Consider the following 12,584-nt stretch of genomic DNA (forward strand, 5'->3'; position numbering starts at 1 on the left):
TTGTTTTACAAAGGGGCCCTCTCTGAGGAAGGGCTGCTGGTGTATTTGCGGGTGCTGCAGACCTTCCTCTCTCAGTTACCAGTGTCTCCTGCCAGCGCGAGCTGTCACGACTCAGCCAGTGACTCCGAGGAGGAGAGTGAAGAAGCCGACAAGCCCTCAAGCCCGGTAAGCCCCGTGCCCTGCATCTGGGGGGCTGCGATGCAAGCGGCCCCATGGGATCTTCTAACTTTCTGTCCACCTATAGTTTCAGTTACACGAGTCAGACCCACAAGCAGCCTTTGGAGAGAAGCCCCTTCAGCCCCCCTACCACAGTTTGTAATGATTGGAAACAGTGTCTTCCACCGCTTTCTTAGTACGTTTATGGAAGTGTAAATGGAGACACATAGCTTTGTGTTTGGTTTTTTAGGCAAAATAGGATTATACTGTATGTTAACTTAGTTATTAGGAAATATTTTCTAGAAGTGAAATTGTTGGGTCAAAAAGTTCCTTTTTACCCTATCCTGTGAACACCGGGTAGTGTCTTCCATTAATTCCTGCTAATTTTATAGAGGATAAATGTTATTTATTTAAAAATTACTTTAAAGTTCTTACCTCTTTTCTTCCTTACTATTGAGTTTACAGCATATTTTCAAGAGAGAAAAAACTTTAAAATTATATATACAAGCATATATAATTTGTGTTTTACTTAAAGAATTTAACTGCCAGTGACTTTTTTTGGTCTTAAGCAATTGAAATGGCTTAAGCTGTGGCTATCATAAGTTATTTTTTCATTAAGGAGTTTTATATTGATTACTACTAAGTGTAATCACAAAATATACTTGAGAGGGTCTCGGCTTCCAGGTGAAGTAAATTTGTAGAATATTGTGAAGTGGGTGTGTCAGTGCAGTGCCGCACCTTCCTGGACAAAGAGCTTCACCAGCATCAAATGAAAGAGATCACAGCAGTAAGAAAAGGATTGAGAAGTAAGGTCAGGGCTTGATTTTTTTTTTTTTTTTAATAAAAAAAGATGAAGAAAGGAACAGATAATATTCACTGCCAGAGCTCATGGCTGAGGGGTGGGCTGATTACAAAGGGGTGAAGCCGCTTTTATAGTGGATAGTGGATGCTGGAACTGTTGGATCTGTCCAAACTGTACACCAATAAGTATTCATTTTTTCTTGTATGGTTATAAAAAGTGGGTTCTGTAGATGGAATGTAGATAAAATTTTTGTTTTTGGAAGAAAGTTATTAAATAGTTACCTCCCATAGAATTTGTGAAGTTAAACCCTTATTTATACACAGTGAATTTTGTATTCATGTGAAGATGAGGCTGTGGGCTTTCTCAGCGAGAGAGGACAGAGTTTTTCCTCACTGTGGGTGTGCAGACACGACGAAGGCAGAGCGTGAGGACCCGGAAAGAGCCTGCGGGCTCTCTTGCTTGTGCTTGCACTTTGAACATTTAAGAAGTGGGATCAGTTTCTTGATTTTTAAAATTATTTACAACTGTAGAAAATATTACTCTATATTCTTTTTTAAGGGTTTCAAGGTCTGTGTATTATATAACTTTATACTTTAATTTCCTTTTTTCGTTTATTCTCTTCATTCTTCCTTTGCCTTGGGGATTGTCCACATTTGGGCTGAGAACTAAAGACCCTGTTTTGAGCTGGGCACTCGTAGGGTTCACTCCAAGTCATTCTTTCTTTGCCAGGTCTCTTACGTGTATGTTTCTGTGTTGCCTTTTCTTTCCCACGGCACTTAATTATATAAAACCTAATGTGATTGTATGAGATTTTTCCAAGGTCAGAGTTCTCCCTTGATAAGCTCTTTTGCCTTTAGGTTTCTGTGTAATCTGTTCACTTGTAGCTTATGTATAATTTATTTTGAAATTGTACACTACAAAAATAGTAGTGCTAGGATTACTCTCTCATTCTGACATACCTTTTATTAGGCTTTATGTTAAAGATTCATGTTTGACAGATGAATTTACTGCTTTTATCTATAAAGCAGTGTTTGGTAAGTTACTATAAATTACATAAATTGTATTCATCCAAGTTTCCAAACAGTACAGTCAGCAATACCCAATGTTATGTGTATATTCACATTCGTATATATATTCATATATACACATATATATGAAAAAAGTATATGTCTTTGGTTACTGCCCCAAATGAGTAAATTGCATAGATTGGCTTGGGTTTTATTCAGCGAATCAAATCTTCTGGAGAGATTAAGATATAAAATAGATTTCTTTTGTATAGCCTTTGATTTTAAAAAGTTCTTTAATAGACTGGGAGCAGTGGCTCCTACCTGTAATCTCAGCACTTTGGAAGGCTGAGGCGGCTGGATCACTTGAGGTTAGGAGTTCCAGACCAGCCTGACCAACATGGTGAAACCCTGTCTCTGCTAAAAATACAAAAATCAGCTGGGTGTGGAGGCAGGCGAGTCCCAGCTACTTGGGAAGCTGAGGTGGGAGAATTGCTTGAATCCAGGAGGTAGAGGTTGCAGTGAGCCGAGATTGTGCCACTCAGTCCGGTCTGGGTGACAGAGCAAGACAGTCTCAAAAAAAATTTTTTTTTTTTTTTTTTTTTTTTTTTGAGGCGGAGTCTCACTCTGTCGCCCAGGCTGGAGTGCAGTGGCCAGATCTCAGCTCACTGCAAGCTCCGCCTCCTGGGTTTACGCCATTCTCCTGCCTCAGCCTCCCGAGTAGCTGGGACTACAGGCGCCCGCCACCTCGCCCGGCTAGTTTTTTGTATTTTTAGTAGAGACGGGGTTCCACCGTGTTAGCCAGGATGGTCTTGATCTCGTGACCTCGTGATCCGCCCGTCTCGGCCTCCCAAAGTGCTGGGATTACAGGCTTGAGCCACCGCGCCCGGCCAAAAAAAATTTTTTTTTAAATTTAATACTCTCACTTATTTTGGTTAAATGGTGATCTCAAATTAAAATGAAAATGCCATCAGATGATAATAGTTTCACTATGTATGCTTGTCTTAGTACAGCTTGATCTAAAAAAAAAAATAGGAAATGAAGTTTTTTTGAAATGCAAATACTGAAGCTACTGTTATCATGGGCAAAAACCGGGTATTCACAGTTTGTTACTGTGTTCGGCAAAATGGATGCCTGCTGTTGACTGGATCTCGAGAGGATTTCACACTAAGTTTATTGTGATGTGGATAATTTTGAGATGATGCCTGTCTTTCTTTGCCTGAAGAAGAATGTGATTTCGTATACATTTGTAGTGTAGAGGACATTCCAGTTGAGCACATTTATGGAGACTGGTGGTTCTGGTATGTTCTAGGAGGATGGCAGACTGTCAGTATCATACATAACAGAGGAATGTCTGAAGAAGCTGGACACAAAGCAGCAGACCAACACCCTGCTCAACCTGGTGTGGAGGGACTCTGCAAGCGAGGAGGTCTTCACCACCATGGCCTCCGTCTGCCACACACTGATGGTGCAGCACCGCATGATGGTGCCCAAAGTCAGGCAAGTATCCATGGGCTTCTGTGCCAGGGGGCGCCAGCCAGAGAACGTACCTTCCTCCCTGGGAATTACTCTCCTCTTAAGTTTCATCTGCTCTTTTCTGGTAGAGCTTGATGTAGGATATTCTGCTGTCCAAGCGTTTCATAAAAAATCGTTCGTGATTTTCTTTTCTAAACCAACAAATACTGAGACCTTTTTCTGGCCTGTGAGGCTCTGAAGTACCCTATGTGTAATATTTTCTGTAGTACCTTACGAATGTGAGTTTATTCGCCCATTTGAAAGATTGGACTCATACCTGCATTAGTGAACCACTGTGTTACATATCTTTTTAGGCTTTTTTTCATAGTACTCGTGTTTTGTGAGGTATTTTTTGTTTTGTTTTGTTTTTCTTCAGACAGCATCTCACTCTGTTGTCCAGAGTGCAGTGGTGTGATCATAGCTCACTGCAGCCTTCACTTCCTGGGCTCAAGCGATCCTTTCACCCCAGCCTCCTGAGTAGCTGGGACCACAGGCGTGCACCACCACACCTGGCTAATTTTTTGTATTTTTTGTAGAGACAGGGCCTCACTATGTTCTCCAGGCTGTCTCAAACTCCAGGGCTCAAGCGATCTTTCTGCCTCAGCCTCCCAAAGTGCTGGGATTACAGGCGTGAGCCACCACACCCAGCCTTCATAGTATCCTTTTAATTAGATTGTCCTTGACAATTTATCCATAAAAATAAATTTTTGTTTTTCAGCCTTTGAAATAAACTTTTGGTTCAGACAAAACAAAACATGCAAGTTAAAAATATGGCCAATTTGTGCTTAGAAAATTGTGACAATAATCTTAAACTGTTTTTCTTTCCCTCCATTTTGAGTGATATGTTAGTGGTTTCTTGAGAATTTAACAGGAAAATGCTCAATTGGATACAGTGTAAAATATATGTAGTAGTTCTGCTAGGACCCAAGGGACTGATGCTGCACAGGCAAAAGCTATCAGTAAGTAAGCAGGTCTGACATTAATTCATGCTACCCTACGGAATTCTCTTTGTTATAAAATGCCATCCCATCATATGAAGAGTCATTTCTGTTGGTTAGGAAAGCATTCTTTGAAATGAACTGTAAGTAAGGAACCCATCGGTTGAAATGGCCTTGTAAACACTAATGTAGCCAACTAATGAGGTGCTGTCTTCACTCACTGGTGTTTATTACCATCGGAGGAAGTGGATGTCAGTGAAACTGTGGCTCCTAGATTAGGTCATTAGCTCTTTGCAGGCTAATTGCATGAGAGCAGGATGTGAGATCTGAGGATCGTAGCAGCTGAACCAGGACACTTGCTTTTATTGTAGCAGACAGCCCATTGCTGTGGGTAGTAATTGCTGGATTGAAATGCATCACTGCCCTGGTCTGAGGTTTACTAGAGAACTGCTTCCAAAAGGTGTTTAATGGGTGAAGGAACTTTCTGTGTAGGCTTGATTTTATGAGTACAGCACCTATTTCCTCTAAGAAACTACTCTAGGAATTTTATTTATGGCTTAAACATATTAGGTTCTTGTATTTAGAGAGAGCAAATAGGCTTACTTTAACTGTTACAGATTTTAACTGCTTTCAATTTTGATTTTTTTTAAAAAGTATTTAAAAGATTAGTATGTTCCCAGGCTGATAACTCATTCTCGAGCCCTCACTGATTAATGTTAGTCCCTTTTATTTTCAGAGTTAGGATTTGCCATTTAATTTCTGTGTAACACTGATTGTCAGGGTATACAAATGAATGTGGAGACCTTTGTACCCTGACATGGAAAGATTTCCGAGACAGATGCATACATGAAAACAGGGAAGACACAGGACAGCATATAGAAGAACCAGCTTTTCCTGTAAGAAGGATGGAAAAAATGAGAATATATATTCATAATGCATAAAGAAACTTGGAAGCATATACAAGAAACTCATAAAAGTGAACACTTGTGTCTGAATATGCCGAGGAAGCTGGGGCTGGAGCAGACGTTCTCTTCTGAGTGCACTATCTTTATATCACTTTGAGTTTTGGATTAGGTGAATGACTTAATATTTTAAAATTGGTTAAATAATAAAAGAATTGCCAGCTCCTTTTTTGAGGGGAAATTTTAGATATATTATCATTGGACGTGGAAATTTGGATGTAACGTTTTTAATATCCACTATTTTAAAATATGAGTAAATATTCACTGGCTGTATTGTATGGGGACAAAAAATAAAGGCTCTACTCCAGTGTCAGACAACTAAAATAAGAAAGTGGGCTACCAAAGACAGCCTGTTAGAAAAGTGTTTGACTTTCATCCTGGCGTACTTGGGATTTTTAGTGGGTACTGTTTCAGTGTTTCATTGACTGCCTTTGTGACCCTACTTAGATGAAGCCTGTGGTGCCCACTCAGCCCCGCGGCATTCCTGGCCTTTGTGTGTATTTGACATTCCTCGTCCTTCCTTTTCCTGACCCTCTTTCACCCGCTTCTTTCATAGACACCATATTCACGTGATTTTTCCTTTACTCGGGCTTCTCGGTTTCTTTTGTGGGTTCCTTTTTCCCCTCTTTTTCACTGTTTCCTAAACTTCTTTTCGTATTCAGTTTTTTAGGGTTGTTTGTTTGTTTGCGGCAGTCTTGCCTTGTCGCCCAGGCTGGAGTGCAATGGTGTGATCTCGGCTCACTGCAACCTCCACCTCCAGGGTTCAAGCGATTCTCCTACCTCAGCCTTCCGAGTAGCTGGGATTACAGACACCCACCACCACGCCCAGCTAATTTTTGTATTTTTAGTAGAGACGGGGTTTCACCATGTTGGCCAGGCTGGTCTCGAACTCCTGACTTCAGGTGATCGCCTGCCTCAGCTTCCCAAAGTGCTGAGATTACAAGCGTGAGCCACTGCGCCCAGCCTAGTTTTTTAGTTCTTTATTTGGTCCTCTGGGTAATCTCTTTCATACAAGTGGCTTCAGCTACATTCTAGTGACTCTCACATTTGGGTCTTTAGTTTAAGTAACTTTTTGGAGCTCCAGACACAAGTGCACCTGCTTAATAGGAGATGTCCCTGGGGACCTCTCTTCTGTCCCCTCCCAGGGTCTGAAGTTGAGTCCAACATCTCTCCCTCTTAAGAGTCTCCTTTTTCTGTCCCTATTTTGGTGAACAGGCTCATCATCTACTTGGTTGTCTGTATCTGCAACCTGAAGCTACAGTGTCCTGCATGGTAGCCACCAGTGACATGTGTTTTAAAGTAAATTAAATAGAAGCACAGACTCAGATCCTCGGCTACCCAAGCCACATTTCAAGTGCCCAGTAGCCACATGTAGCCAGGGGCTGCCTTATCGGACAGCACAGATTAGAAAACACCCACCCTCACAGAAGGTGCAGGTGGACAGTGCTGCCCAGCATGTCGGCTCGGTATTCCCACCGCGGTGCTTGAGAGCTGTGTTCTCTATGTCGTGGTTTGCCAGTCTGACTTGTGGAAAATATAACCCTGATTATTGCATTCTCTTGAACAGTGTAGACTCCCTTTGCTTTTAGGAAAATAATCACATTCCTTAGATTATTGATTTTTGCAGTATCCCCTTGTTATCAAGCATTTGTTTACCTCTCAACTTTATTTCTAGCACAAAATACTTTTTCTCCAACCATAAATGAGGCAAAAAGGCATATATTGCATTTTCTTGATCCCACTGTGCTGTTTTATGCCTCCATGGTGTTTCATGCCCCTTTCCTTTTACGTATGCCAGTCTCTTCCCGTTAATGTCTGGGCTGGCATGTTGTCAGGGGCTTGGCTCTTTTACCCCATCGATGGATCTGGAAGTTTTGAAGTAGAATTTTGAAGACAGTGTTTTAGAGATCAAAGAGGTTAATGTTATAATTTGCCCGCAGTTTCATACATAAATCATAAGACACTTCTAGTTTTATTTCAACATATGCTTGATTTTTCCACCAAAAACTCTTACAGTGAGGCAACTTAATTATGTCTTGTGTTATTAATCATTGTGATTCAGATAAACAGTGGTGTGCCTCGAAGTGCAGTGCTTCTTTTCTGTCCGCACGCGCGCGCGTGTGTGTGGTGTTTGTTGGTTTCGTCTTTATTTTTGTTTTTGTTTTTTGAGACAAGGTCTCACTTTGTCACCCAGTCTGGAGTGCAGTGGCGTGATCTCGGCTCACTGAAACCTCCGCCTCCCGGGCTCAGGTGATCCTCCTACCTCAGCACCCTTGAGTAGCTGGGACTATAGGCGTGCCACCACACCTGGCTAATTTTTTGTAATTTTTGTAGAAACAGAGTTTTGCCGTGTTGCCTAGGCTGGTCTCCAACACCTGGGCCCAAGTTATCTGCTTGTCTCAGCCCTCAGCCTCGCAGAGTGCTGCGATTGCAGGTTGGAGTCACTGCTTCCGGCCCCGCGTGTGTTTTCTAACCAGTTCTTTGCCATGTGTTTTCCAAGAACTGTGGTGTGTGTGGTGGTGATGAATGCTCTTTAGCTCTGAGAAGTTTATAACTTCTTATCTCATATTTCAGTCATTGGGGCTAAAATGATTACACAGATGACTTCAATGCAGAAGAATACAGATTTGTTTTTCATTGTATATGTAGAATTAAATATGTATGTACATATATATGTGTTTGTAAACAAGTTTTTATAATATTTTAGAAAAAATATGAGGATGTACCTGGAGAGAGAAATAAATTTTGCCTATAATTTCATAGTTGCTTTTATTATCAGTGATATTTTCATTATAATCAATAAAATTAATAAGTATTGATGATTCATGTTAAAAATTTGTATTCTCTTTCATGAAGTTCAAATAACATTGATGAGCTTTTAAACATTTCAGCACATAGTGATCTTAAAATTGAATCTGTTTTGAAATCCTATATAGATTATAAACTAATTTCCATTAGCTATTGTTAGACACATCGAATAAATAAAATAGACTTACCTTCATCAACTTTAGCAATGTAATTCATAGTTCTGAATCTTCTAAGAATTTTCAGAACATTTGTGAATGATAGTTGTTTCACGGGAAATATGAGTAAACTTGGAAGAAGCATATTCCAGCAAAGCGATTCTAAATCCCTACCACGTTTTTGAAGTTTTCTTTTACACTCGTTAAGAAACAGTAAGAGGGCGGGGCGCGGTGGCTCAAGCCTGTGATCCCAGCACTTTGGGAGGCCGAGACGGGCGGATCACAAGGTCAAGAGATCGAGACCATCCTGGCTAACATGGTGAAACCCCATCTCTACTAAAAAAATACAAAAAACTAGGTGGGCGCCTGTAGTCTCAGCTACTCGGGAGGCTGAGGCAGCATAAACCCGGGAGGCGGAGCTTGCAGTGAGCTAAGATCCGGCCACTGCACTCCAGCCCGGGTGACAGAGCGAGTCTCCGTCTCAAAAAAAAAAAAAAGAAACAGTAAGAGAAGGAGCTTCCCTTTCCATCCGCCATCTGCGGTGGAGCCGCCACCAAAACGCAGATTTTCATGAAATTACGGGGAAGACCATCACCCTCGAGGTCAAACCCATGGATACGGTAGAAATGTAAAGACCAAGATCCAGGATCCTGATGAGCAGAGACTGATCTTTGCTGGCAAGCAACTGGAATATGGATGTACTGTCTGACTACAACATTCAAAAGGAGCCCACTCTTCATCTTGTGTTGAGACTTCCTGGTGGTGCTAAGAAAAGGAAGGAGTCTTACCCCATTCCCAAGAGGAAGAAGCACAAGAGAAAGAAGGGGAAGCTGGCTGTCTTCAAGTATTAGAAGGTGGATGAGAATGGCAAAATGAGCTGTCTTCGTCGAGAGTGCCCATCTGATGAATGTGGTGCTGGGGTGTTTATGGCAAGTCACTTTGACAGACATTATTGTGGCAAATGTTGTCTGACTACTGCTTCAACAAACGAGAAGACAAGTGACTGTGTGTGAGTTAATAAAAGACATAAACTTAAAAAAAGGAGAGAGAAGGGATTTTCAAAGAAGACATTTGAGGTAATGAATGCCACTTTCCCCCATTTTAAACTGTCGCACGAGGGAAAGTATATGTTTTGAATCTGTAAATCTTTTAATTAAAGAAAATTAATTACCAGTAAAAAGGGGACTGACTGTTTAAACTGGTTATGGTTTTAGTACTGGAATGTTAACACATCTGATTGTCTAAAGCTTATCTTCTATTCTTAGCTACTAGTTTGTGAAGAACAATTTTTTAGCGACTTGTCTTCATAAGAAATATACCTTAAAATTTTTATTAGTAAGGACATTTGGAATTTATTTTTAATCTTGCATTATCTGATGCAAATTATTATATGTCTGTTTTATTGCTTTTTATGGCATTAGAAGTATCCAGTAATACTTTTTTTTAAAGAAAAATTTCAACAGAAAAACACAAATTATTGCATTTGTCGTTGTGTGCTGTAAGTTAGACAGATCATTGGGTGCCTCACTGTTTCTTTTACCTGTGGCACCTGGACTTAGCCGGGAATTCTCAGAGGATGCCGTGCTGTGGTGGCCTTGACTCCTTGTGTGGGAGCCAGTGTCTTCCATTGTGTTCTCCTTCATAACTCAAGAGAGTCCCCATGGATAACTGGCCTGAATTTCTGACCCGGCTTACTGATTAACTCATGGGATTGTTACAGCTAAATAAAGCTTAATGAGTAATTTTTAATCCATCCCACTATGTGGGAGAAGAATATCACTTCTTTACATTTTAGAAGTAGAGCCCCAAACTAAATAACTGTCAGAGATTTGTCTTTGTTTTTTTTGTATGTTTTTTTCAGTGAAAACATTCTTTATTAGTAAACAGACATTTCAAACTTTTTGATTACGTACATCATGCAAAATGACTGACCTCACGCATGGTTGTCTGTTCATTGTGACATCTTTTTTGAGATGATTATAAATTTAAGATGACTGCAGTAGTAAAAATAATTCATGAAAATGACTCTCAATGAAGCAAAACACTACATAGTACACATGAAATACTGTTCATCCTTCCTGGATGTTTAATTCTCTCCTAATATAAATCTCTATTTTGGAAGACTATTATATACAAAACTGGCAGTTGTTTTTGTATGTGCATCTGTAGGCACTGAAATGATAAAAACAAGAAAATTTCAAATAATTTTACAAGATTTGGTTGTTTTTCCTGTTTTGTTAATCCAAAACAGGACAATGCCCTTTGATTTACAATGTTCAAGATGATTTTGACCCATGAAAAAGTTGTTTTACCCTGGTAATCTTTTTGAAATGGAGCTGGCTGATATACATTATCCAGGTTGTTTTCAGTAAGTGAAAAGGAATAGGGCTTGTTTTGAGAATAATTCCTCTAAATTATGGTGCTGAGAAAACTTCTCTGCAGTGGTGGGCTCACCACTTTCATCCTGTGGTAGTTCTGGTAGCACTCCCAGTATGAAAACCCTAGCACAGGTAAATTCACCTCTTTGAAATGAGCAGTGACCCTGGAGAAAGGTGAATTCCAAATACAGTAGCATATTCAAGTCATCTGGCAGCAAAGTAGGCATCAAAGACTTCTAGGTACTTGGGGTGCTGCTGTAGCAAATACCTAAAAATGGAAAAATGGCTCTGGACTTCGGCAGTAGGTAGAGGCTGGAAGAAGTCTGAGGAGCATGCCAGAAAGAAGCTGAATTGCCTTAAACAGACTGTTAGTAGAAATGTGGAATGTTAATGCTAGGGAGGCCTTGAAGGAAGAAAGTATCGTAGAGAATACCTCGATTGCTGTAGAATATCGAAATCATCATGAATAGACAGTTGGTGGAAAATGAGGAATATGTTATTGGAAAACTGGAGGAAAGGGGTCCTTGTTACATAGTGGCAAAAAGCTAAGCTGAATTGTGTCCTGTAGTTATGGGTAAAGCAGAATTTTTAAGTGATGACTTCAATATTTAGTTGAGGATATTTCTAAGCAAGCGGTGGAAGGTACAGCCTGCTGTCTTCTTGCTGATTATAGTAAAACGTGGAAGGAGGTAGATAAATTGAGGGAAGAACTGTTACATATAAAGAAACCAGGACTTGATGATTTGGGAAATTCGTGGCCTATTCAAAGCAACAGCCACTAAAACTTAAGAGATTCACTGTCAGGACGGCCTTCTCTAGAGAAAGTGATGAAGGTTATGGCTGTATAACCTGCTAATACTTCAGAAACATCAAAAGGTCTGAGTATCAAGTCACACAAAAAGCTCTTTGAAGAGATTAAGGGTATAAATCGTAGATCCTCTCAGCTATTTCAGAAAAAGCCAAAAATAGAGACAGGATTTTCTAGGAAAGATATGTGAGGAGCCTCCTGTCTAAATGAGTGAATCTCCATGACATACGTAAGAGACCCACAAGTTTCTTGACAATGTTATAGCAGCAGAAAACCACCATTTTTAACAGAAAGCTTTAGAGAACGTAAAAGAAGAAACAAACTGATAAGCTGATACTCAGCTGCAAACGTGTGCTACCTTTTGTGAAAAAGTAAAGATGACCAAGACAGTCACAAGCCCAGAGAACTGAGCAGTGAGCTGAAGATTACTCCCAGGCCTTGAAACTTAAAGGACGGTGCCTGGCTGGTTTTGCAAATTGATTGGTGCTGATGGGTCCTTTTTTCATCTCAATTTCTGCTTTTTGAACAGGAATGTGTATAACTGTTACTGTATGCCTGTCACACCATCATACTTGGGAGCAGATAACTTGTTCTCTAGGTTCGCAAGTGCACAGATGGAGGAGAATTGTGCCCCAGAAATCACACCCAGATCCTCTCCCAAATTTAGATGGCTTTAATGTGAGATTTCAGACTTTTGAGTTGGTGAGACTCAGATAAGATTTTGGATTTAGAGTTGATGCTGTAATAATGGGTTGTGACTTTTGAGCACCTATGAGTGACGTAAATTTATTTGTGATGGGTCTGAATCTTGAACACAGGGGTGGAGCGGGGATAGGGGGGCATTGTAGTAGGCAAGAAGACTAATGTTCCATGTAAAATGTTAATGTCCTAATCTCCAAACCTGTATGTAACCTTAAATGGTAGAAGAGATTTTGCGGATGTAATTAAGGTTACTGTGGATTTCAAGATGAGGAGATAAGCCCAGATTATCCAGTGGGCCTAATTTAATCATGAGTCCTGCAGAGAGCCCCTCCAGGCTGGCGTCAGAGAGGTGTGAT

General features: G+C 40.4%; 1 protein-coding gene and 1 pseudogene across 1 annotated transcript in view; both read left to right on the plus strand.

Annotated features, from left to right (window-relative positions):
• Positions 1–12,584, plus strand: part of UBE3C (ubiquitin protein ligase E3C) — a 141,451-nt gene that overhangs the window by 50,938 nt on the left and 77,929 nt on the right. Inside the window, exons 9-10 of the mRNA XM_025378882.1 lie at positions 14–165; positions 3,275–3,462. Coding sequence (XP_025234667.1) covers positions 14–165; positions 3,275–3,462 — 340 coding nt within the window. The remainder of the gene's footprint in view (positions 1–13; positions 166–3,274; positions 3,463–12,584) is intronic.
• Positions 6,833–9,343, plus strand: LOC112620568 (annotated as a pseudogene).

This window comes from Theropithecus gelada, chromosome 3 (assembly GCF_003255815.1).
Source record: "Theropithecus gelada isolate Dixy chromosome 3, Tgel_1.0, whole genome shotgun sequence".
NCBI lineage: Eukaryota > Metazoa > Chordata > Mammalia > Primates > Cercopithecidae > Theropithecus > Theropithecus gelada.